The sequence below is a fragment of the Vulpes lagopus genome, chromosome 9 (assembly GCF_018345385.1).
Source record: "Vulpes lagopus strain Blue_001 chromosome 9, ASM1834538v1, whole genome shotgun sequence".
In the NCBI taxonomy this organism is placed as follows: domain Eukaryota; kingdom Metazoa; phylum Chordata; class Mammalia; order Carnivora; family Canidae; genus Vulpes; species Vulpes lagopus.
Window position 1 is genome coordinate 77175048 of NC_054832.1, and position 27552 is coordinate 77202599.

At 32.6% G+C, this 27552-nt stretch overlaps 1 protein-coding gene across 3 annotated transcripts in view; it reads right to left on the reverse strand.

Annotated features, from left to right (window-relative positions):
- Window positions 1-27552, reverse strand: part of SNTG1 (syntrophin gamma 1) — a 791929-nt gene that overhangs the window by 10206 nt on the left and 754171 nt on the right. For all 3 annotated transcript variants that reach the window (XM_041768508.1, XM_041768507.1, XM_041768509.1), the window contains one exon: window positions 24551-24661. In XM_041768508.1, the coding sequence (XP_041624442.1) occupies window positions 24551-24661 (111 nt within the window). The remainder of the gene's footprint in view (window positions 1-24550; window positions 24662-27552) is intronic.

The following is a 27552-nucleotide window of genomic DNA, read 5'->3' on the forward strand; positions in this document are numbered from 1 at the left end:
TGGTAAAATGAGAACTGGAAATTGGCTTTGGATTTAGCAATATGGAGGTCATTTTTATCCTGACAAAAGCGTTTTATTGGGAAGTGGATGCGAAGAACTCATAAGAATCACTTCATGAGTGATTGAGTGAAAAAAAAAAATAGAGCAAGTATAGATAACAACTCTCTCAAGTCTGTTTTTCTTTCTTAAATGAGCAGAGAAATGAAACAGGTGAGATTAATAATGTTTATCTAATAATTAAGAAGTTAGAAAGCACCTAAATATATAAATCAAATAGTAAAATATCTAAAGGGAGAAATAGCAATATAATGAAAGTACCGGGCTTTAGTACCTCAGTTACATCAATGTTTAGATCATCCAGGCAAAAATCAACAAGAAAACATCATCCTTAAACACCATGTTAGACCAGATGGGCTTGATACTACAAATATATGCATATTCATATTTGCAGATAAAAGGATATTTTATAAGAAAGTCCTAGACACTACCAAAATATATTAGAACTAATAGGCAAATTCTATAAAATCGCAGGATACATAATCAATATACATAAATCTGCTATGTTTCTATACACGTTAGTAGTTCATTATTAGATGAACTATCACAAAGGGCATTTAAGAAAATAATTTAATTTACAATTGACTCAAAAATAATAAAATACCTAGGAATACATGTGACCAATGACCTGTACATTAGACACCAAAAAGCACCGATGGAAAGAAATTAAAGACACAAATACATGGAAAGATATTCTATGCTCATGAATTAGAAGAAATAATACTGATAAAATGTCCATGGGGCACCTGGATGGCTCAGTGGGTTAAGTGTCTGCCTTCAGCTTAGGGTCCTGGGATTAAGCCCTGCATCAGGCTCCCTCCTCAGCAGGAAGTCTGTTTCTCCCTCTCCCTCTGTTCCTCCCTTCACTTGTGCCTACTCTTGTGTGTGCTCTTTCTCTCGAAGTAAATAAGATATTTAAAAAAATGTGTCCATGCTTCCCAAAGCAATATTGTTATCCCTATCAAAGGTCCAATAGATTTTTTGATAAAAATGAAACAAACAATCCTAAACTTTGTATGGAACCACAAAAAATCCCAAATAGACAAAGCGATTTTGAGAAAGAACAAAACTAAAGGTATCACACTCTCTGATTTCAAACTCTATTACAAAGATATAGTAATCAAATATGAACACTTGTGCATTGTTGGTACAGAGGTAAATTGTTTCAGACACTATGGAAAACAGTATGAAGCATCCTCAAAAATTAAAAAAAAAATAGGACTTCCATATGATTCAGCATTTGTACTTCTGGGTATTGAAGCCAAGAAAACAAAAACATTAATTCAAAATGATACATGCACCTCCACATTCAATGCAGCATTATTTATAATAGCCACGATATAGAAGCAGCATTGGTGTCCATTGATGGATGAAAAATAAAGGAATGTGACACACACACACACAGAAATATTATTCAGCCATGAAAAAGAATGAAATTTCTCCATTTGTGACAACACTGATGGACACTGAAGGCAGTATGCTTAAGTGAAATAAGTTAGACAAAGAATCACAAATACAGTATGATTTAACTCGCATATGGAATAATAAAAACAAGCAAGCTCATAGATAGAGAGACTAGATTTGTGGTTGCCAGAGACAGGGACAAAATAGAGGAAAGTCATCAAAAGTTATACACTTCCAGGTATAAAATAAATAAGTCATGGGGATTTATGTACAATATAATGACTATAGTTAATACTGTCTTGCATATTTGAAAGTTGCTAATGGAGTAATTCTTAAAAATTCACATCACAGGAAAAAAAACCTGTAACTATGCATAGTGACAGCTGTTACCTAGATTTATTGTGGTGGTCATTTCACAGCATATACAAATAACAAATCATTATGTTATACACCTGAAATATAATGCCAATTATACCTCAATTTTTTAAAAAAAACCATTTTATTGACTTCATAACTTCATAAAAATTAACAGAATTTTAATTCATGCTTTATTATATATACTTTTTAAACTATGTAAAGTAAAATTGTCAACTGTCCTTGCTTGTACACTTGCTCTGTTTCTTCTGCAACAATGTCTAGCAAACTCAATATGGCTGAGATACAGAAATTTGGCAAGTCAAAATTGAAGGCAGATAGACAAAAAATATCTGTCATCTGTTTCAGGACTTAACTATGTCACTCCAGTGCCATGTGGCCTCTATCATTTATCATTAGAAATCACCTGTTATCCTTATGAGTGATCCCAAGTACTGCTGGAATCATTCTCTTGCTGCTTTCAAGATTCTTTATTTAGGCTTTTAAAAGTTCAGTTACAAGGTTTCTTTCTCTTTGGGCTTATCATACTTAGAAGTTTACTGAACTTCTGGAATTTGGAGGTTAATGTTTTTCATATTTGAGAAGTTTTCAGTTGTTTTATTTCTTCAAGTAATCATTATGCCCTTTTTTCCCCTGCTTTCCTTGGATTCCCATTATGTACATGATTGATGCTGTCGTACATGTAACTTTCTGAGGATCTGTTCATTTTTACTCATTTGTTCATTTTCCGTTCCCTAGACAGGATAATCTCAATTGACCTAATGAGATTGACATGTATTGAACTCATTCTCTGTTCAAAAGCTCAAATCTTTTGTTTAATATCTCCAGGGAATATTTTACTTGTTATTCCACTTTTATACTATAAAATTTGATTTGATTCTCTTTTTTATCTCTATATCTTTATTAACACTCTCCATTTCATGAGACATGTCATACTTTTAATTCTTTGAGCATGGCTTCTGTTAGCCCTTTGAACATAAACATGGTAGACAATTCAAAGGTTTTGTCTATTTAGTCCAATAGCTGGATTTCCTCAGGGAAAGTTCCTACTGGCAATCATTTTCTTATGTAAGTACCACAATTTCCTTATTCTTTAAATGTCTCATACTTTTTGTTTAAAACTGGACATTTCAAGTAACATACTTTGGAAATAAGATTCTCATCCCTCCCTAGGATTTGTTACTATTGATAAAGTTTGTTACTGTTCCTCCTCCTTCCTTTCTATTTTTCAGTAACATTCCTGGAATAATCTGTAATTCTGTAAAGACTGTATTTCCCATCACTGTTGCTAGGAAAGTCTCTTATTGGTCACCAGTCTTACAAAGGTCTGACAAAGAGCTGAGACATTAGGTCCTACACACAGTCCTGCCTATCAATATATAATTCTAGGTTCTCAGGAAGATATTGGAGTTTTCTGGGGATGGGGCTTTTTGAGGAGCTCCAACCCCAGTCTATACTCTCCAGTGGCTTCTGGGCTCCTGTTTTTCACAACTGTCATGTCTTCTAAGGCTGTTTGTTTTATGTTTGTTTTGTCTGTAATGAATACTCTAGTTATTGCAAACATAGGGTTACTTTCAAATTCTGAAAAGTAAATTCTGATAATTTTGACTGCTTTTTCATTGTTTTTTCAGAGAAGTGCCATTTTAGAATCCCTTATTTTGCCATCCTGGGAGTCCCACCCACATTTACATTTGATTTTATAAAATTCCTTTAGGCACAGTGATTTCCAAATTTTATGTGGTTTGGATTATTGATTTATTATTTATCTTGGTTTCCTGTCTTCTGTTACAAGGCTTGGTGAATAAAAATAAGAACTCATTTAATTGTCAATCTATATTAATCTGTTTACTTTCAAAGGCTTACATACTTCTAGGATCTTGATGTAATAATGTCTTACTTAATATCTTGTGTCATTTTTTATGTTAAAAAATAAGATACTGACATATGTTAATATCCTATTTATACCTTTTCTCTAATATTAAGTTATTTAGTGAATGGCAGTATACCAAACAGTGTCTTGATACCCAGAACCATAAATTTGAAAAAGATGTACTGATGCACTTAAGAAACTCATATGAGACAATTTAACCAGTTGATCCTAATGCCAATGTAAAAGACTCTAAATAAAATATGTAATTATTCTGAACAATTCTATGGTACCACTTTTCATAATAAAATAATTTTTCAGGTCAAAATTTGATTTTTCCCATTTTCAAATGCTTTCATGATTATTGTAATTTTTGCAGCTATTTCTATAATATAAGAAGATAAAGTACCTGGTTACTATACTCTATTTTAAGTTACTTTACCTCCTTGGAAAATGCTCTCAAGTGTATATTCTTAAAATTCTGATTTTCAAAATGTGTTTACTTACATCAATAAAATAAAAATGTAATTACATTTCTTCTGTAATGGTGACCTTTTGCAAAAAGGAAAAAAAAATATCATACCATGGACATGTTTCCCTCAAAAATTACTTATTTTAGAGGCAGTTAATATGTTTGCTTTACCTTAAAAATGTCAATTAAAATTTATAGTTTAGCAAGTTCAAAAATGTTTTGGACTCCTAATACACATGAGCAAATAAAATTCAATATCCCTACAGAGAAAATAGAGGACCTGAAAAATAAATTATGTATAAAAAAAAAAATCTCAGTGAGAAATAAAAATAGTTCAGAATCTTCAGTGATTCCCAGTTCAGAAGTTCTTTTAAAAGTAGGAGCATATGCTGCCTAGATATCTTCTTTATCGCATATTTCTTTTCCTAATCCAATCAATAGTTTGAAATAACATGTCTGATAAAACAATGGGTAACGTAAATTATATACACACGCACATAAAACCTACTTCAATACGCCCCTCCCCGCAATTTGTTTACTGATGCTTCAGTTTATTTTACAGTATGAAACACTACAAAACATGAATTGATGCAGGACCTGCACTAATAAATAGGTGCCCCTGCCCTATCCTCATTTTTTTTTTTTTAGTCCATCCTCTAAACAGCTGATGCTGTCAACGATTTTCAGCGAAAGGAAGAGGATCTTAGAATTCTATAAAATCTTTGATTCCAGATGCCTAAAAATGTCATAAATTGTGAAAAGCAGGATGGAAAAATGATACTTTATTTCCAATACAGAGGAAATCCTTCATCCCAAATACCTACCCAGGTTTGTGAATATTAAACTTCCTCATCTATGAAACCTCAGTGCTAAATACGGATTCGCTTAAATTGCCAGTCATTCTCCAAAAGACAAACTAACACATCATTAATTCTTTAGTAGGCATCTATGACAATGAGCATACAGAATGTTCCATCTATGGTGTTTTATATTCAATCCTTACCATCAAAACCACAGAACATGTTGTTCCTAGAGCACTCTGTTAAGGCAGGAATTTTTTTTTTTTATTTTTTATTTTTATTTTTTTTTTTTATTTTTTATTTTTATTTTTTTTTTATTTATTATAGTCACAGAGAGAGAGAGAGGCAGAGACACAGGCAGAGGGAGAGAAGCAGGCTCCATGCACCGGGAGCCCGACGTGGGATTCGATCCCGGGTCTCCAGGATCGCGCCCTGGGCCAAAGGCAGGCGCCAAACCGCTGCGCCACCCAGGGATCCCAAGGCAGGAATTTTATCCACAATTTATAATGAGGAAATGAAGATATATAGAGATTAGCTGAAAGTGGCATTACTGGAAGTCAATCTTTGATTTCTTATTTAAGTTCTACTGTACCTAATATTTGTGAAAAAAATATCTCATGGCAGCATAGAGTCTCTGAGACTATGGAGATTGGGAGCAGGAAATGGTTTCAGGGGGAAAAAAAAGACTTCAATGACCAAATCAATGTAAATATGTTTCTATACTCTGCACTGTTCCACTAAATAGAAAAGCAATTGCTTTTTTTTCCTTTTCTTACTGTACTGTGCATAAAAGCATTACTTTGGCTTCCAGATCTCAAATTAAGTAATTTGGGATTAATATGCTGTATACTTAGGAAATAGCTAGGAAAAATTTTAAGTGTTTCTTTTTGGAATAATTGTTATGAATTTCAATGAATAAATCTTCATTAATGTTTTTTTGACGACAACCTGTTTTGAAGTCAGAAGATTGTCTATATCAAATTACAATTTTAAAATTACATATACATAAATATAAAAACAAGATATTACAAGTGGTAAAAAAATATATATATATATGGTTAGAAAATTTAGTAGGAATGACTATAAGAATATGTTAGTAATCCTTGATATACTAGTGTGTATAACATCAGATGTAAGCCACCTTTTTAAAGTTCCTAATAGTAATAAAATGAGATTTTTGGTAAACTGTCAAATAGCTGCAATACTGCTCCTGACTTCAACTGGGAGCCATTCCCTTGTTCTAGTAGGAAAATTCTGAGACGCTTAATGATGATTTGGAAAACAGATGGCAAATTTATTAAGCTTCTGAGTAATGAAGTGAGAATTTATGAGTTTCTGTTTTCAGAGAAAAAAAAAAGTATAATGGGCTTTTGCATTATGACATTGTTCTCAGGTAGCCACAAACAATAACAAAACAAAAAACAAAAACGAAAAACAAAGTAAATTCCCCAACTCCCAGGTAAATCCACATGACGTTTTTCAGTATCTCTGAGACCTTTTCACAACCAAAAACTTAAATACTATGTAGAACTTTTAATTCTGTCATACATATGGTAACTCAATCATGTCCTCCTAACAAACAATATTACTTATTTAATAAGCACTGGTAGTAATGCATTTGCCTTGTAACTGGGAATATACAATATAATATTAAGTTAAAGCACATTTTATTGCTTTATTATTTATTATGTATGACAAGATATGAGTCTACTGTCTAAACCATTTAATCACTTTATAAACCATTTTCAAAAGAAAAGAAACACTTGAACAGCTTCCATATTTAACTATTTGTTTTCTGACCCATACTTTAAATGCTGGGTGACTTTTTTTATTTCTTTGTAGTTTTATTGGGATATCTTTGGTATATAAAATTGTATGCTTTAAGGTATATATTGTGAAAAGAGTGTCAAAATCAAGCTAATTAACATATCACTTCTACATAGCTACCATTGTGTTGGGGGGGAAGAGGAGAAATTTAAGTATACAATATAGTGTTGTTGACTATCATCAATCACTTTACATATTAGACCTATATTCACAGTATACGACTGAAATTTTATACTCTTTGACCAACATCTCATTTCCCTGACCCTAAGCCTCTGACAATAACCATTCTATTTCTGCCTCAGGGTTGACTATTGTAGATGCCACGTGTATTATTATTTTGTGTGTGTGTGTGTCTTGCTTATTTTACTTAGCATAATGTATGTGGGTATAGTATTTTCTTTATCCATTCATCTGTCAACGGACAATAAGGTTTGCTCCATATCTTTGCTATTATGAATAATGCTGCAATGAACGTGAGACTGCAGATGTATTTTCAAGATAAAGACTTCATTTCACTTAGAAATATACCTAGGATTGGGATTGCTGGATAATATGATAATCTTATTTAATTTTTTTGAGAAATGTCCATAGTGTTTTCCATATTGGCTATCCCAATTAGATTGCCCCCAGCAGTGCACAAGGGTTGCCGTTTCTCCACATTCTTGCCAACATTGTTATCTTTTGCTTCTTCTTGATAATAGCCATTCTAATCGGTGTGAGGTCATGTCTCATTATGATTTTGATTTACATTTCCCTAATGATTAGTGATGTTGAATATCTTTTCATACAACTGTTAGTCATTTAAATTTCTTCTTTTGAGAAGTGTCTATTAGTACCTCTGCCCATTTATAAATAGAATTATTTGTATTTTTGGTATTGAGTTGTATGAGTTCCTTATATGTTTTGGATATTAATTCACTATTAGATATATTCTTTGCAAATGATTTTCCCTTTTGTAGATTGCCTTTGATTTTCTTGATTATTTTCTTTGCTGTACAGAAGCCTTCTAGCTTGATGTGGTCCCCCCTTGTCTATTTTGGCTTTTGTTGTCTATATTTTTGATGTCCTATCCAAAAACTGTTTACCAAGACTGATGTCAAAACATTCTTTGTTTAGGTTTTCTTTCAGTAGTTTTATGGTTTCAGGTCTTACATTTAAGCCTTTAAACCTCTGTGTTACTTTTTATGTATGCTGTGAGATAGTGATGCAATTTTATTCGTTTGCATGTAGATATCTAGTTTTCCCAGCATCACTAGTTGAAGAACCTATCCTTACATCGTGTGCCTTTGGAACCCTTGTCAATGAGCAGTTGTGCATATATATATATATATATATAAATATTTGTAAGTTTCTTTTTTTTTAATAAAGATTTTATTTATTTATTCATGAGAGACACAGAAGAGAGAGATAGGCAGAGACAGGCAGAGGGAGAAGTAGGCTCCATGTAGGGAGCCTGACATGGAACTCGATGCTGGGTATCAGAATCAGGCCCTGGGCTGAAGGTGGAGCTAAACCACTGAGCCACCCAGGCTGCTCAAGCAGTAGATTATAAATGTGTAGGTTTGTTTCTGGACTCTGTATTCTATTCATTGATATATATGTTTATATTTACCAGCACCATACTGTTTTGGTTACTATAGCTTTGTAATATAATTTGATGTTAGGAAATGTGATCCTATAGAATTTTTTTTACTTAAGATTGCTTTGGCTACTTGGGGTCTTATGAATCCATTTAAATTTAAGATTTTTTTTTATATTTTTGTAAAAAATATCATTGTGATTTTGATAGGTATTGCATTGAATCCACAGATCACTTTGAGTAATATAAATATTTTAACAATATTAATTATTCCATTTCATAAACATGGGGTGTCTATTCATTTATCTGTGTCCTTTAGAACTTTGATCAATGTTTTAGAAATTTCAGTATACAATCTTTCATCTCTTTAAGTTAATTCCTAAGTAATGTATTCTTTTTGTTTTTTTTTTTTTTAATTTTTATTTATTTATGATAGTCACAGAGAGAGAGAGAGAGAGAGAGAGAGAGAGAGACAGAGAGACAGAGAGACAGAGACACAGGCAGAGGGAGAAGCAGGCTTCATGCACCGGAAGCCCGACGTGGGATTCGATCCCGGGTCTCCAGGATCGCGCCCTGGGCCAAAGGCAAGCGCCAAACCGCTGCGCCACCCAGGGATCCCTCTTTTTGTTTTTATTGTTAATAGATTTGTTTTCCTAATTCCTCTTTCAGATAAGTTATTAGTGTATATTTATGATACTGACTTTTTTTTAAAGATTTTATTTGTTTATTTAAGAGACAGAGAGAGAGCTAGCACTAGCACAAGTAGAGAGAGGCAGAGGGAGAAGCAGACTCCCCACTGAGCAGGGAGCATGATACAGGGTTCCATCCCAAAACCCTGGGATCATGACCTGAGCCAAAGGCAGATGCTCAATCAACTGAGCCACTCAGGTGTATCTATGTAGACTTTTATGTCGATTTTATATTCTACAAATTCACTGAATTTATAGGTTTAATGATTTTTTGTGTGTGTTTTCAGGTTTTTTTATGCGTATTATCATGTCATCTGCAAACAGACATAATTTTACTTCTTTGATTCCAATTTAGATGTCTTTTATTTCCTGTCCTTGCCTAATTGCCTGGCTAGCACTTTCAGTACTTTGAATAGTAAGTGGTATAAGCGGGAGTCCTTGCCTCATTCAAGATCTTAGAAGAAATGCTTTCAGTTTTTCCATATTCACTATGATGTTAGCTGTGGGTTTTAATAAAATCATTTTGAGAATGTTTCCTCCTCAATTTTGTAAAAGAGTTTAAAAAGGGTCAATATTAATTCTTCTTTGAATGTGTGTCAGTATTCTCCTATGTATCCTTTTGATCCTGGGTTTTTCTTTGTTGGGAGGTTTTTGATCACTAATTCAATCTCCTTGTTTGTTATTGCCATAATAATAGCCATATCCATAACAAAATTTTCACTGTTGAATTTTTGTTATGTTTCTGTCATTATTTCATTGGAGTTATGAAAGGTGATAAACTAAGAATCAGACTTACTAGGACATTGTATTTCTTTAGATGTGGCATTAATGGACTTTAAAATTTACAGTCCTAGTTTTAGGATGGTGAAATAGATATATGTTTCCATTTATCCTAAGTGTAATAAAAAGCTCTGGAGGTAAAACAAACAAAAGGACATTCCAAAAGAGGAGGAGAGGGCAGATAGGCTAGCAATCCAGAGACCTAAGGAACTGAGGAATAATACCGTGGTAAGTACTCTGAGTTTGTTTTTGCATCATACATTTCAAACAAGAGAGTGGACAGCTTTAAACCCAGAAACACCAGTGATTACAGGCAAAACAAACAAATGAAAAAACAAAAACCCAAAGCAAATAAAAACAACAACAACAACAAATATCTGTTCTCTCTAGCTGTATGACCTGAAAAAGGGCAGTCTAGCCAGCCAGAAAATGTAGTCCATTGGTTATTCTACTTTGGACAAATGCTACAGAAAAACTGTCCTTACTCGCATTCCCACCAGCAAAGATCTAGACTCCTACTCTTGCCAAGCCATAATGAGGTTATAAACTGGGCCATAAAGAAATCATCAACTAATTAAAAAAAAAAAAAAAAAGTGAAATCATAGACTATGTTCTCTGAGCAAGTAAATCAGACCAGAAATCAATTCTAGAAAGATAAAAGAAAATCCCAAAATACATAGAAACAAGTATTACACTTCTAAAAAAATTACATTGATCAAAGAAGAAACCTTGATTCAAGGAAATTAAAAACAGAAATGCATTGAAATAGAAATGCAATTTATCAAGATGCCTGGGTGGCTCAGCAGTTGAGCCTCTGCCTTTGGCTCAGGGGGTGGTCCTGGGGTTCAGGGATCAGGTCCCACATCAGGCTCCTCTAGAGGAGCCTGCTTCTCCTTCTGTCAGTATTTCTGCCTCTCTCTCTGTGTCTCTCATGAATAAATAAATACAATAAAATTAAAAAGAAATGCAATTTATAAAAAATTATGGAATGCAGTAAATGCTGTGATAAGAAGGAAATTATAGAATTAGGTATTTGTATTAGAAATAAGGAAGTGTCAAATCAATGATCTTTGTGAAATTAGAAAAATAAGAGCAACATAAGATCAAAGCAACCAGAAAAAAGCAAATTAATAGAACTAAGAGTAGAATTTACAGAATTGATTAAAGAATTCTCAGAAAAAATCAATGAGAAAATAATTTTGGTTCTTTGTAATTTTTCTAGGAAGACTAACAGAAAAGAGAACAGGCATGATTTAATCACAGGAATGAAAGAGGTATATCCTTATAAAATCTACAGACTTCAAAGTGAAATACTGAAATAAGGTGAAAAAAAGAAATAAGAAATATGAAAATACTATAAGAAAGTCTACAGGGATCCCTGGGTGGCGCAGCGGTTTGGCGCCTGCCTTTGGCCCAAGGCGCGATCCTGGAGACCCGGATCGAATCCCACATCGGGCTCCCGGTGCATGGAGCCTGCTTCTCTGCTTCTCTGCCTCTCTGCCTGTGTCTCTGCCTCTCTCTCTCTCTCTCTGTGACTATCATAAATAAATAAATAAATAAATAAATAAATAAATAAATAAAATAAATTAAAAAAAAAAAAAGAAAGTCTACAAACATAAATTTGACAATTTTGGTAGAATTGACCAAATCCTTGAAAAGTAAAAATTATCACAACCCATTTGAGAATAACAGATCATAAAAATCTCGAAAAGGAAATCTCCTGGCCCAGATATTTCCACTGGAGAATTCTACCAAGACTTTAAAGAATAATCAACAATTCTACATGTATCTTCCAGAAAATAGAAGAGAAGGAAACATTCCAGATTCATTTTATAAGATAGTTTTGTCCTGATACAAAACCCAGTATAAAAACAAACAAAAACACCAAATAACTTTAAAAATCAATATCTCTTATGAACATAAGAGCAAAAATACTTAAAAATCTACAAATGTGATTCATCAACATATGTAAAGAATTACACATCATTATCAGTAAGGTTTATTCTAGGAATGTAAGATTGATTCAACCTTTCAAAATCAATTACTATATCCCACCATATTAATAAGCTAAAAACACTACATGATCATATTAATTGATACCCATTCACAATGAAAAATTTCAGAAAAATAGAAATAGAGGAGAACTCAACCTGAGGGGGAAAAAAAAATAAAACCCTAAGCTAATATCATACTTAATGGTGAAAGACTAAATGTTTTTCCTTAAAATAAGGAAAGCAGAGAATGTCCACAGTTACCACTCATATGAATATATTATTTAAATTTGTAGCTAATACAATAGGCAAAAAAATGAAAGCAATGTGATACAGATCAGAAAAAAATATTTCTTTAATTTGCATGTCTTGATGTAGATAAATCTAAATAATCTTAAAAACAAAAACAAAAAACATGTAGAACTAGTAGGTACATTTATGCTTGAATCAGGAGACAATGTAAATGTGAAAACATTAATTATATTTCTATATTGTAACATTAATAATTGAAAAACAAAATTTTGAAAAACAACACCAATTATAGTCCCTTAAAAAATGATTTTGCTAAATGTAAATCTAATGACACATGCCTAGAATTTGTTTAACGAAAAGTACACACTGCAGAATCAATAAAAAAGAAATAGGAAAGTAATTTTCACTGCTTTAAGAAATCAATATAGTATGTCAATTCTTTTCAGATTTATATTTGTTTTATAACATCCTTATCAAAATACTAGTGAGTTTATTCATAGATACAGAGAAGGCAATTATAAAATGTCTATGGAAAGACAAAGGGATTAGAATAGCTAAAGCAATTCTGAAAAATGAGAATAAAATAGAAGGAATCACTTTTCTTGATTTCAAGTATTATTATACAGCTAATGTATTCAGGATCATAAGATATTCACAAAGAGGCACAGAAAACCAAGAAATAACACCATACAAGTATGACCAACAGATTTTTGACAAAGCTGTATAAGCAATCCAATTGAGGAAAAAATGGTCTTTACAACAAATGTTGCTGAAAAATTGGGTATCTATAGACAAAACAGTGAAAATCAGTTAAACCTCACAGCTTACAGGAAAAAAAATGAACTCAGATGTATTATATATTTAAATGGCAAGTCTATATAACTTGTTTTTAAGACTTGTTTATTTATTTTGAGAGAGAGAGAGTGAAGGAGAGTGTGTGCATATGGAGGAGGGGCAGAGGGAGAGAGAAAGATAAACTGTAGCCATGTGGGCTCACTCTCCTAACCCTAAAATCCCCACCCCAGTGGAAACTCAGAGTCAGATACTTAACTGACCGTGTCACCCAGGTGCTCCAAGCCTATAATAAAATTTGAGCATAGCATAGGGGAAAAATCTTTGAAACCTGGGATGTGTTGAAGAATTCTTGACATGACATCAAAAGCATAATATATGAAAGAAATAATTTACAGATGGTGTTTATGAAAATTTTAAAACTTTCTCTGCAAGATGACATTTAAGATGAAGGATCTTTGGAAGAAAATATTTGCAAACAACATATCTAATGAAGCCTCATATATAGAAAAGTAATCACAATTCCAAATGCTGGTGAGGATGAAGAGAAACTGGATTCCTCATACACTGCTATTAGAAATGTAAAACATTACAGCCACTCTCAACATTTCCCATACCCCTGAACAACGGTGCTCCTGCACATCCCAGAGAAATTAAATCTCACACTATTGTTTATAACAGCTTTATTTGCAATAACTAAACACTGGAAACAAGCAAATGTCCTTCAACAGGTAAATGGTTAAACACACGTAGAGATCCATATCATGGAATACTATTCTGCCACAAAAAAGAATAAACTATTGCTAAACACAGCAATTTGGACAGATCTCAAGGGCATTATGCTGAGCGAAAAAAGTCAATCTCAAAATGTCACATACTGCGTGCTTTAATTTATATAATCTCAAAATGACAAAATTATAGAAATAAAAAGCAGATCAGTCGTTTCTAGGATTTAGAAATGGTAGAAGTGAGAGATGCATCAACATAATGAAGGAAGTCCTGCATCTTGACCATGGAAATGGTTCTACAAATGCATATCTGCTACCATATTGCACAAATGTCAAATTCCTATATTTTACGTCATACTACAGCTACATAAGACTTGACTATTGGGTGAAACAGGATGAAGAGTGTATAGAGTATTTCTGTATCATCTTTATAGCTTCTTGGAATTTATATTCCTCAATGAAAGGGTTTGGTAATGGCTATACTACTATTTAAATGTGTAGTAATAGTTTTAGAATACTAAATAAATCTGCATGAAAAAACTTCAGTGCTTTATTACCTTCTGTCTAAGAATAAACATCTTTTCTGCTAAAATGTCTAGCAGTGTCTGCTTACACCCTCGATCACTCATCTCTGTGTGAAATCAGAAACACTCAAATAAACATAAGTCTTGATTATGCACTATCTATAACTGTGGTCTTGTGAGAATCAGTAGTTTGATTTTTCTTAAATTATTATATTTTTTCATGTGCATTTCAAATGCAATTTTCTATAAGCATGCTGTTTTCAAGGAAAAATGCCAATATTTTTTCCAGTTTGTGTTCTTATTGAAGAAACCCTACACCCCCGCCCCCGTGAGTGGGACCAGGCCTAACCCTGAGGCAGTTCATCCAGGCGCCTCCCATGAATTCAAGCAACAAAAACATTCTGTTTTTCCGAGATAAGAAAACTACCCCCCCCCCCCCCGCCCTGACTGGAAAAGTCCCTGAACATGGTCGTGTTGACCTTCAAAGAAATCAATCATGTCATAACCCGAATGCTATGCTACTCCCGCGGTTTTTTTGCCTTTAAAAGATGCCTGTAATTGCTAATCGGGGCTCTGCCACCTCCGAGGCGGAGAGCCCGTTTGCGCAAACGTCTAATAAACCCTCTTGCTTGTTGCATCTGCCTGTCTGGGGTCTGAGTCTCTGGGGCGTCCACCGGGACACGCTGGCACCCGTGAGCCAGGGTCCAACATTATCACTTTAGAAGACATGAAAGATAAGTTTGATTAGTAGTCCAAGAATCAAGAAACAGTATTTTTTCTCACTTTGTAGGTTATGTTTTAGCTTTTGAGGGTCTCTTGACACGCAAAATTCTTAATTTTAATGAAATAAAAAATATACATATACACACACATCATGGACAGGTGTTTGGAATCCCATCTAATCTGGATACCTTGCATTTTCATAAAATTTTAAGATTAGCTTGTCAATTTCCATGATAAAAGCAGCTGGATTTTGTGATTGGGTTTTTATTGAATGTGTTGTCTAATTTAGGAAGAAATTGTTTTTTTCACAATATTGCATTTCAAATAATGAATATAAGCCATCTTTCCCTTTATTCAAATCTTTTAAATTTCTTATAACAATATTATATTATTTTCAGTATACAAGTTTGAACTTTTTTTTTTTTTTTTTTAAGATCGTATTGATTTATTCATGAGAGACACAGAGAGAGAGGCAGAGACACAGGCACAGGGAGAGGCAGGCTCCCTGCAGGGAACCCAATGTGGGACTCCATCCCTGAGCTGAAGGCAGACCCTCAACTGCTGAGCCACCAGGTATCTCGGTTTGAGCTTCTTTTGATTATATTTTCCTATTTCATTAATTTAGATGTTATTATAAATATAATTGATTTTTTTAAGTTCATGACTAGTATATATAAATATAATTGATACTTGTATGTTGGGTTTGTATAGTGCAACATTGCTGAAATCATTAGTGAAAATAATATTCCGAGTGTTCTGTGTTTAATCTCAATATACAAGATCAACGTGTATGCACTGAGGTAGTTTTATTTCTTTTTATTGCCTAATTGTCCTGGTGAGACCATTCGGCACAATGTTGAGTAGGAGTGGTAAGAGCAGACTTCTTTGTTTACCAGAAAAACATTTATTCCTACCATTACATATGATGCTCACAGATACTCTTTATTAGATTGAAGAATTTTCCTTCTCTTCCTACACTGAGTGTTTTTATTATGAAAGGATTTTGGGCTTGTGAAATTTCTGTATTTCTGTACTTACTCAGACAATACATGTATTTTAAATTCTACTAATATGGTGTATCACACTGATTGATTTGGGGTTCGTAAATCAATCATGTATTCTTGTAATAAATCCAACTTGGTCACAGCTTTTATAATTCTTTTAAAACATTGCTGGATTTCATTTGTATTAGTATTAATAATATTAATACTATAATATTTTGTATAATAAAATTGTTAGTTTTTTTTTCATTAGTAAAGTCATTTTCTTTATGAGAAGTCCTCAAATTATTAATTCAATCTCTACTTCCAGGGGATCTAACCAATTTATTATTTCTCCTAGAGTCACACTTCGTGTTCTGTGTCTTTCTATAAATTTCATCCTTTCATCTAAGTTATCTAGTTGGTTGGTATAAAGTTGCTTCTGTATTTCTTTTTAATCTCTTTCATCAGGAATGATGTCCTCTCTTTCATTCATGATTTTAGCAAGCTGAGTCTTTTCTTTAAAAAAAAAAAAAAAGATTTTATTTATTTATTCATGAGAGACACAGAGATAGAGGCAGAGACACAGGCAGAGGGAGAATCAGGCCCTGTGCAGGAATTTAGTTTTATCTATTTCTTTATATGAAAATTTCGCATGCTGATTTGAGTCTTTCTTTTTTAATATACACATTTATAGATATGAATTTTCCTCGATCACTGACCTATCTGCATTTCATAAATTTTAAGATTGTTTTTGTTTTCATTTCTCTCAAAATATTTTCTAATATCTCTTGCAATTTAACCTTAGACTCACAGACAGTTTAAAAGTTTTCCTTTTCTCCATCACATACATTCGATTTTCATTATTTGTGGATTCTGTATTTGCAAATTTTTCCTACTTGTTAACATTTATTTTTAATTCCAAAACCACTATTCATGGTGTTTTCATAGTCTTTGTGGATATATATTTAGCAGTGAAAAATTTTAGTAACACACCATGCACTTTCCCAGCAGAGGTCAAACAAGGTGACACTCCTTGTTTCAGTTCTCATACTGTAAAATGTGTACAAAAAAGTATTTTCTTTGCAGTATATTTATTAGGAGCCCCTGGGTGGTTCAGTTGGTTAAGTGTCTGCCTTCAGCTCAGGTCATGATCCCAGGGTCCTGAGATCAAGCTCACATACTTCTCCCTCTTCCTCTGCCCCTCACCCCTACTCATTTTTTTTTTTTTTCCGCTTGCTCTGCTCTTTCTTTTTTCTCTCTCTCAAATGAATAAATTTTAAACATCTTTTTAAAAAAGAACATTGTAATATACTTAAAGAGAAAATATATATGTTGGATAAGCTTTGTCTAGAGATGAGTTATAGTGCTCCTGACTGTGAATTCAATGTTAAAGACTCTACAGTAATATTAAATAAGTTGTCTTTAAACAAAAACTCACATAAAACAAAGTTATACATTAATTAATTAATGAAAATGCTGTGACTTGCAGGAACTCAGCCCTGTATTTCCCTCTGGGAGCAATATTTCAGTATTTGCTGAATTACTGTTCATGATGACTTTATAGAACATAAATATCACAAATAACAAGAATCAACTGCATTTACGAAGTTCCCCAATTTTCTTCTGTTCTTTATTGTAATTTAATCTCATACTTAATGGAAAATATATTTTATATTATTTCAATCCTTTTGGAGGTATGAGATTTTTGTATGTCATAGCATCAGGTCTATCCTGAAAAACATTCTATAAGTACTTGGAAAAAAAATTTATTCTGCTACTCTTGGGTGGAATGTCCTATAGATGTCTGCTCAAATTAACTGTTTTCTTGTTTTTCAAGTATTCTCTTTACTCATTTATCTTCTTCCCAGTTGTTCCATCCATAATTATAAATGAGATGTTGAAGTTTCCTATTATTTTTGTCTACATCTCCCTTCAATTTTGTGTGCTTTTGCTTCGTGCATTTGAACTAATATTATTAGGTACGTGTATATCTACAATTCCTATGTTTTTCTGACAAAATCACTTTTTCATCACTATAAAATGTCCTTTTTTTCTCAATTAACAACTATTGTTTTTCTCAATTAACAATTATTGTTTGAAGTCTATTTTGTCTGATATTTATGTAGCTACTTAGTTCTGTTTTATTATTGCTTCCATGGTATATATATGTGGCATATTTTTTTATAATCTGTTTGTGAATATAAATATTGCCTCTTATAAGCAGCATTTAATTGAACAATGTTTCTTCTTCAATCTCTGCCTTAAATCTCTACCTTATAGACAGCATTTAATTGAACGATTTTTTTTTCAATCTCTAAACTTTTTACATCTAAAGCAATTCACTGTAAACGGAGGATTTTCATCTGCCATTTTACTTATTTTTTTCCTGTTTATTAGGTCTTTTGTTCCTCTGTTTTCTGATTCCTACTTTCTTTTGTGTTAAATAGAAATTCTCTAATGCAGATTTTTAATTCCTTTTGCTTCTTTTATTACATAATTTTATTTTGTCAATGATTACTGTTGGGATTAGTACTAATATCATAATTTAAATCAATCTAGTTCTTATTAATACTGACTCAATTTCTATTACTTAGGAGAAATTTTGCTCCAACTACAGCCTCTGTTCACTTCCCCTTTTAATATTTTTGCCATGCAAATTACATATTTATACATTTCAAGTGCATCAATACAATTTTATAATTATTACTTCACACAATTGTCTTTTTACAGTCTTTTTTCAATACTTTGGAGATATTATCTCACTACCTACTAGTTTCTAATAACAAATCAACTGTTAATATTATTATTATTATTATTTACATCTGTTAGTATTATTGATGATCCCATGTATGTGATACTTCCTTTTCTTCTGCTGCTTTCAAGATCTTCTCTTTGCCTTTGATCTTCATGAAACCGACTATGGTAAGTCTGAATATAGTTCTCTTTGAATTTATTCTACTTAGAGTACGATTTTTTTTAAGTATAGTTGATGGTTGACAAACAGTGTGACATTAGTTTCAGGTGTTTAACATGGTGATTCAACAAGTCTGTACATTATGCTAAGCTCACCACAAGTGTAGCTACCATCTGTTACCATACAATGTTATTAAAATATCATTAGCTATATTCCCTAGGCCATATCTTTTATTCTCATGACTGATTCATTCCATTACTAGAAACTTGTATCTCTTACTTCCCTTCACATATTTTGCCCACTGAATTACTGAATGTGTAGATTACTTTTTTATCTATTTTGAGTTTTCAACTATTATTTCTTCTAATATATTTCTGTCTCTTTCTATTTGTCTTTTAACTCACTTATTGAATTCTCTTTAAACGTATGCAGGTATGTTTGCCAGCATGCCACAGGTTTCTGAGATCCTGGTCATTTTTCACTACTCTTTGCCACTTTTCTGTTGCTCTGATAGGATAATGTCTATTGGCTTATATTCAAGATTATTGATTCTTTTTCTGCCAACTCAAATCTTACTCAGTCCCATTAGTAAATGTTTCATTTCAGTTAATAAGTACATCAACTACAGATACTCTATTTTTTATATAACCTCTCTATTGTTACTTTCTATTTGATTAAGACACCATTGTCATATTTTCCTTTAACTCTTTAGACATTGTTTTATTTAGTAATTTAAACATATTCATTATATCTGATTTAGTCTTTTTCTGGGGCACCTGGGTGGCTCAATGGTTGATTATCTGCCTTTGGCTCAGAGCATGATTCCAAGGTCCTAGGATGGAGTCCCACTTTGGGCTCCCTGCAGGGAACCTGCTTCTCCCTCTGCCTGTGTTCTGCCTCTCTTTCTGTGTCTCTCACGAGTAAATAAATAAAAATTTAAATAAAGCCTTTTACTACTGAATCCAAAATCTGAACCCTATTCAAGACATAATCTGTTTGTTGGTATTTATCCTGTTTATTGTACATACTTTTCTGCTTTGATTGAAACTATATATTTTAGATAATATCTTGTAACAACTTTGGTTTTAGATGCTGCCACTTTCCAGAGGTTTATTGTTGGTGTTTTGTTGTTGTTGATTTTCTTATTGCTGTTTCTTTGTTTGGCACTGTTTTGCATTAATTCTATAGAATTTGTATTCCCTGTAGTGTGTTGATAACTAAGTTCTCTGTTAGTTTGTTTTAGCTTTTTTCTATTTTTTATTTTTAAATTTTTAAGCCTAGCTGCCCCTTGGTCACATCTGGGTCAGCCAACTATTGGTCAGACAATTTCATTTTATGTATTACCTATAAGTCTGTTATTCTTCACCAAGGAAATCTGCACATGAAGGCACATGTTCCAATTTCAGGACATTTCCAAAACAAAATTAACTAATCTCCTGCCTGTGTGTGGTCTCGAGTTCAGAGTTAAGCAACTGGTGCCTTTTCCTTTCTTGGGCATGCACATATCACCACAAATCTCCAAGAATACATCAGAGTTTTTCCTAAATTGACAATCATTTCCTGGTTTTCTAAGAGATTTTCTTTTAAATTCCAGGCCAGCCTTTAGTTTGTTCCACTTAAAACTTAAAGCTTAGGTAGTCAAGATGTTGCCAGCAGTTTGCCAGGACTCTAGTTATGTCCTGGGGTAGATCCCTTCTCTTTTTTCCCCTCCCCTTGCTGAGCTAAGCTCTGAGTCACATAGCCACCACACTAAGAATAGAGAATTCTCAGGAAGCTGCAAAGTAAACCAAATTACTGACTCTGCTCTGGATGAGGTCAGACCTTTCAATTTTCTGCAATGATACTGGCTTTTGTCTATAAAGCCACTGTCTGGGAAGGGAGGAGTATTTGAATATTTTTAAATTAAAACTTTAAGATGAACCCCATTATGTTACTGAATGGGGTCCAGTAGTTTCTCTTGCAGAGATAATTCTCCGTTCATTCTGTGATTTTGGTTATTTTTCATTCTTGTCAATTTGGCTAATTTTTAGGGTGCTTGAAAATAGATGCTTGGTTTCAATTGCTTTGCAGGCATTTCCACTGTTTTTGAGGGAGGGTAAGTTCACTGAGACCATCTATCCACTATTCCACAAGACACTCCCCTCTGGATCATTTAAATTTTTGATGTACCCTTGCATTTTGAAAGTTTTGGAGTGTGATTTATTGATTTACTGATTTTTTTTTAACTAATCAGAACTCAGTTTCCCTTTTACTCTGAAAGTGGAAGTACATATTCAATTTTAGGGAATTTGGGGGGTAAATTTTCTATTTTTCTCTCTCCTTTATTTACCCTTTTCTACTCATCTTGAATGCTAGTTCTTCCAGTAGTGGATTCATACAACTATCTTTCATCTTATATTTTCCACGTTTTATGCTACTGCATTTTGAGAGAATCTTTAGCTATAATTTCCAGCTTTAGCTGTTTCTATTCTGCTATAGAGTTTTTCTTTTAAATGTGAAATTCACATTTCATAAAAATCACTATTCTAGTTCATAAGAACTAGTTTTTAAAAATTACTTGCAAGTCTTTCTAAGCATTCTGAGGGGATTAATATATATCCTGTTTTAGGGTACTTGTCTTGGATGGTTGCTGAGGATGAGATATTAACCCGTTATAAACCCCTATTATCTCTACCTCAACAAAAGCTCATGGGAAAGGAGGGATTGACTAGCCCATGAAATCAAAGAGAGTTTCCAAATAATCATCCTGACAATTGAACCAGTGTTCATTCTCACTCCCTACTCATTCATATTGTATACATGGAGAACCTCTTGAGTGGGAATAATGTAATTGATCCATTTTTGGGTTATGGGTTCTTCTGTGCATTGATTCCATCTTTTTACTTTCAGGCTGATGGCAAAAATTCCCTTTCTACTTTTTCTCTACCTGTAACTTTCTGCCAATTTTAGGATATTTATGGACGTGTAACAGAAGTATGTTGGTATTCTCATCTCCTGAGAAAAGCACACATGCTCTTATTATTACAAAAACCTCCATCTTGCACTGGAGGATTCTTAGCCTGAACTTAGATAACTCACCCTAGATAACAAACATCATATTTATATGTGGAAGCCAGAGTTTGTTAACTACTAAGCTCATATTCCTACTACTAAAGGACAATGACTTGTATAAAAATTAGGTAATGGTAAGGATCACATAAAGATAAACTGCATTATAGGCTTTTAAAAATTTTAATTGAAAAAAAAAATTTTAATTGATATTTATTTACTTAAACCTAAGACAAGTGAAGTAATAACTTATTTTCTTCATGTCTTTATTCACCAATGTGTCCTTTATGTTTAAAGTAAAAGTAAATTTTTCACACATTAATAATTATAAAGAAAATATTCAGAATTTGTTCTCAAAAATCACAAAAGTTTTACAGTGTACTTATAAAAGTGCATGAAGACCTCTTGACACACAGCTTTCCAAATATTTCTCAAAACACTGTGAGTAGAAATTTTGATCTCTTTTATGTTGATCTAAGCCATAAGAAGGCCGATCTTTCTAGGTAAGATAAAATTTTCTTCAAACTAACATGGAATTTTATGTCAGTGATTATTTTTGAAGCTATGTTATTTCTTCTCTATTATAAGAATGTTTAAACAAATTATGTGAGAAATCAGATAAATTTCTATTTTTACTAAATATTTATAAACTATCAGTCATATCAAATTATTTCATGCTTTAGCTCTCTGCTAATTTGTCAAAATTGTATATATACAAATATAAAATGAAATACTTTTAAAAATCTATGGACTAAAATATAATGCTTTCACTTGCTGAGGATTTTTGGTATTTTACTAAAATTATTTTTCAGTAGTTATATTTCAGTAGTTATAATTATTTATTTATTATTTATTTAGATTATGCAATTAAAAGCGTACAACTGTCAACTATCAAAAACAACTATAAATTTGAAGAACTGTCCAAAAACAATGAATGAGGAATTTGGAATTAGAGGGACAAAGACAACATCCCACAAACACATTTTGAGAATTACTTAATACCATGCTGATGTCTGTGATTACTTCAAAATGTGTCAAGATAAGATGCATTGATGTACAGAGAAAGGGATGTATAGAGGAATGTGAATTATAGAGTTTAGTGTGTAGAGGGCGTTTACTGTAAATTACTTAAAGTATGCTGTATGCTTGAAATTTTTCATAATAAAATGTTGAGAAAAGTACTTACAATCTCAACTGTTAAACAATGATCTAGTGTAATTTAAAAAATTTTCTTGCTCCCAGGCAAGCATTAGTCTAGGCCTTAGGAATACGATGTTGTAAGACATATATTTTGTGCTTAAAAGTTCTTAATCCAGGGAAGGAAGACTGCTAGTGAACAATTTCCATGCAGGATGGTTATCAATATTACAGTATACAAAAACTTACAAGAGTTATATAATATACAAAGATGTTCCTGTCCCTGATTTGGGGACATCTATATTTAGGGAGAAGGCAGTGATGGAAATGTAGAATTGAAAATTCATTATTATTATTATTTTAGAGTTGAAAATCATGAAGCAAGTTAGATAAAGGGAGTGGGTGAAATTATGATGCTATATGTCTAAATTGATGGGAGACAAATATAAAGCAAGACCACATGTAACACTGATGCTTTAGAGAAATGCATCAGGAAAAGAACCAGCAGAAAGGGATTATATCCACAGTTCCCTCTTTAAACAACCACAGGCAGAGGTAATCAGGCAAGTCCAAAGATAAACCTACGACAAAAATGGAGTATACACAGAGAAATTCAAACGAAAAGCTATGGAGAAAGGTTATGGTACACGCATGAACAGAAATATAAGGTAAAAGAAGTCAACTTGATAAAAGAATGAGAGGCTCTGATGTAGATTTAAAGCAGTGTTATAGGAGATGTGTATAGGATGTCAGAGAAGGTCATTCCTTGGAAGGATTTGACTGTCAGACTAATCTCAACACCTGAATTTAATAAGTATTGGAATGTAATAGAATTATGCTAATTTTAGTCCATAGTTGGAAAATTATATATGGGTTTGCATTTCCATACAATTAATTTTCCACTTTGGTGTTTATTATTTATCCTTTATTCCACACTGGAATCATATTTATAGTTTATTCTACCCTAAACATTATTATTGTGAATTTCATTGTAGAATAATTAATTCAAATTTTGAATATATACAAATATATGTATTAATAAAAATAAAGGTAGTGAAACTTTCTGATGAGTTTAAAGCAACATAGTTAATATATTTCAGAATATTGAAAATATTTGCATGAGCAAAGCAAAAAATTCATTCATTTAACCATTTTACTAACATAAAATAACATGAGGAAAACATCAATTGGTTTAAAGAATATTTTTCTTTAGGGATTTGTGTTCATATCCAAAGAAGATATAGATAATAGCAAAATACACTTAGAATTTTTATTTTAAATTATTATTTAAAATGTGAAAAGACCAAGAAAGTGTTTCAATTCTCAGAATATTATTTTAGTGTGACACAAATATAATTCATAAGAAATTAAAACTAGGAAATGCAATTAGCTCTGTCTAACTTATTCTGATTTATGCCTTTCAGTGAAATTTTGCCACTAAAATCTCAAAGTGATTTTATTCTTTTGGTCCTGAGGAATATTCCAAAGTATACAGAAAATGTGTGGTTTTGCTCTTCTGTTCTCCTAAATATTCTCTCCTTTGCTTATTAATGGCATTAATATAGTTGATTTATATGATGGTGGTTTATATGATGAATTTAGATTTACCTTTGCTTCAATCTGCTTAGTATCTGGATTCTGAAACAAAAATTTGATTTTGCTCTTGCCATCATCTGAAGAACCTTTAAGCTGAGAAAACTTATACCTCCAAAGTATAGCCTAAAGGGTAAAAAAAAAAGAAACACACAAGTCAGCACAGTTAATATCTACATTCAACCAAGAAAGTCTTCTTTTACCTGGTAAAAGTTAATCATATTAAATTAGTACTATATCCCAGTATTAAAAAGTAAATTAAAATGTATTTATCAAAGGCTGCAATTTAGTATTCAAAATATCTTTTAGTTTCCAGAAATAACTTCAGTATCCATGAAATAATTATTTCAAAATATATATGCAAATAAATCAATTTGAATATCCTGCTTATATATTATCATGAAACCAAAACAAACTCAGTTAAAGCATATGTCTGCTAGTAATAAGCAAAGACATTTATTATTTCTTTCTTTTTTCTGTCAATAGAAGTGATAAAGTGATTTTGAATTGATAATTCTGTAGATATTCTATAGTACTTTCTTTTAAAGCTCAAACTAATAATCTATAGCTTTATCAGGTTAAAAGACCAGCCTGAGTAAATAATTATGACAAAAATTTATATGGTATCATCATGAGACCAAACCAGAATAAGCATTTTACAGAACTAATCCATTAATCCATAATATCTTAGTGAATAGGTTTATTTGACTAAAAGCCATCTTCCAAATATTGCAGGGGCAATTTTAGATAATATGAAATTTATGTTAAGAGCCAAACATTCCTTACAACATGACTAGGCACTTACTGTTTGAATATATAGTGACATGGAATCCAAATACTTTTGTGAGAAGTATCCATTTTTTTATTGTAGAGTAAAATTAAGAAGCTGGTACAAAGAATTCTTATCAAATAGGTTACTCAATTTTAATATCTCATAAAATATGGTACATCATCACAATTAATGAACTAATATTGGCACATCATTATTTAGTAGGGTCCATCATTTATGCAGTTTTTCTTAGTTTTAACTTAATGCCTTTTTCTGGTACAGAACTATACCTAGGACACCACATTACTTTTATTTTTTGTGTGTCTTAAGCTCTACTTGTCTGTGACAGTTTCTCAGATCCTTCTCAGACTGTGCTTCACAACACGAAAAGTACTGGTCAGGTATTTGACCCTACTGGAATTTGTCTGAAGTATTTCTCATAACTAGATTAGTTAAAGATTTCCTAGAATGTTGAGAATTTAGCAAAGCCACTGCATGGTATTGTTGCCTCAGCATCCGTTTAGTCTGGCCAAGTAACCTGCAGAACCTTAAACCGACATTAGCCCCCTTGTGCAAGTGCATGAGCTAGAGAGCAGTCACAGTCACAAACATGTAAGTTCCTGATAAGACTCCCCAACAGCCCTTCTCATCAATGGAATCTCTTGTCTCCCAGGGTCTGTGTGCCTTGTGCATCACTTAGATAAGAGCCCCATGCAGCTTACCAAACCCTTGCTCTTTGCGTATGAATTGACCAGTCCAGTCTTAGCTCAGGAGTTTAAAACAGCAAGCACTCCACCTATGCACCCCAAAAAAGGCATGTGCCCCAGGTCCTGTCTCACTGTGTTATGCTTTGACCACCCCATGTGGCTTCTGAAGGCTTGTCATGTCCTTCTTCCAGGACCTGTGAATAACAAACACCTGTATCTCAATTTCTCTTGGGGTCTGTTGTGGAACTGTGGATCACCATCTGGCATCCTGTGCTCTACTTAACAAATGTTAACAAAGTCAGAACACTCAAATTCTGTCATTGTTTAATACACTCTGGGGCTCTGATGCTTGCTGCTTATAATTTTTATAATTGTTAAATTTTCTTTTTGAACTAATCCTTTTATCAGTATATAACACTCGTCTTTGTCTTCTGTAATAGTAACACAAAATCCATTCTTTTTTTTTTTTTTCTTAAGCCTTATTTATTTGAGAGAGAGGAGGGATGGAGGGATAGAACAAGTAAGTAGAGTTGGGACAGAGGGAAAGAAGCAGACTCCCCAGTAAGTGTGGAGACTGATGCTGGGCTCAATCTCCTGACCCTGAGATTATTACCCTGACATCATGACCTGAGCTAAAATCAAGAGTCAGGCACTTAACTGCATGAACCACCCTGGTGCCCTGAAATAAAATGTATTCTTATACTGGCTTAGCCACCTGCTCTCATTTGGTAATTATTTGTATGGAATATCTTCTCATGTCATTTTTATTTTAACCCACTTGAGTCTTTAGATCTAAAGTTAGCCTCTTGTAGACAGCGTATACTTGGAGCATATTCTTTAAATCTATTTTGTCCTGAAGAGAAAATGGTAGTTATTGCTTAATGATCACAGAGTTTCTGTCTGGGGTGATGACAAGTTTTGAAAACAGCGTGAGTCATTTAACGCCACCAAACCGTATGCATAAAAGTGGCTAAAATAGAAAATTTTATATTATTTTAACACGATAGAGACAAAAGTTTAAAAAGTCATTCTGGAAACAATGTATCTCCAAAATCCACTCAAGATAAATGTTAATTAAAAAGTTCACACTTTAAAAGGTATAATGAAATAGCGAAATCATAAATTCCTTAAAAATAAGGATGACAAAACTATCAATAATAATGACACATAATGCATTTATACAGAATGTTATTGACTGTTTATCTACTTATTCACCAAACATTTTGGGGAAATGGCTACTATATATTAAGCATTTTGCTTTTGCTTTCATGAGACTATACAATTTATAAAGAAGCAATATCTACATTTAAATTGTCTAAATGTTTCTTTAGATCTGTTAATATACAGAATTCTCTAACAATAAAATTACCTGGGACTACTAACTTTCTGGAAAAAAAAATACAAGTTAAACTTTTAATTCGTAAGTTCCTCTAAGTAAAATTCCTTACGTTTTAAAAAGTAAAATAATTTAAACAAGCCAGATTACAGGAAAAGTACATAATGTAAGTGAATATTGAATAACTTCAAAAAGAGGGAGTCCC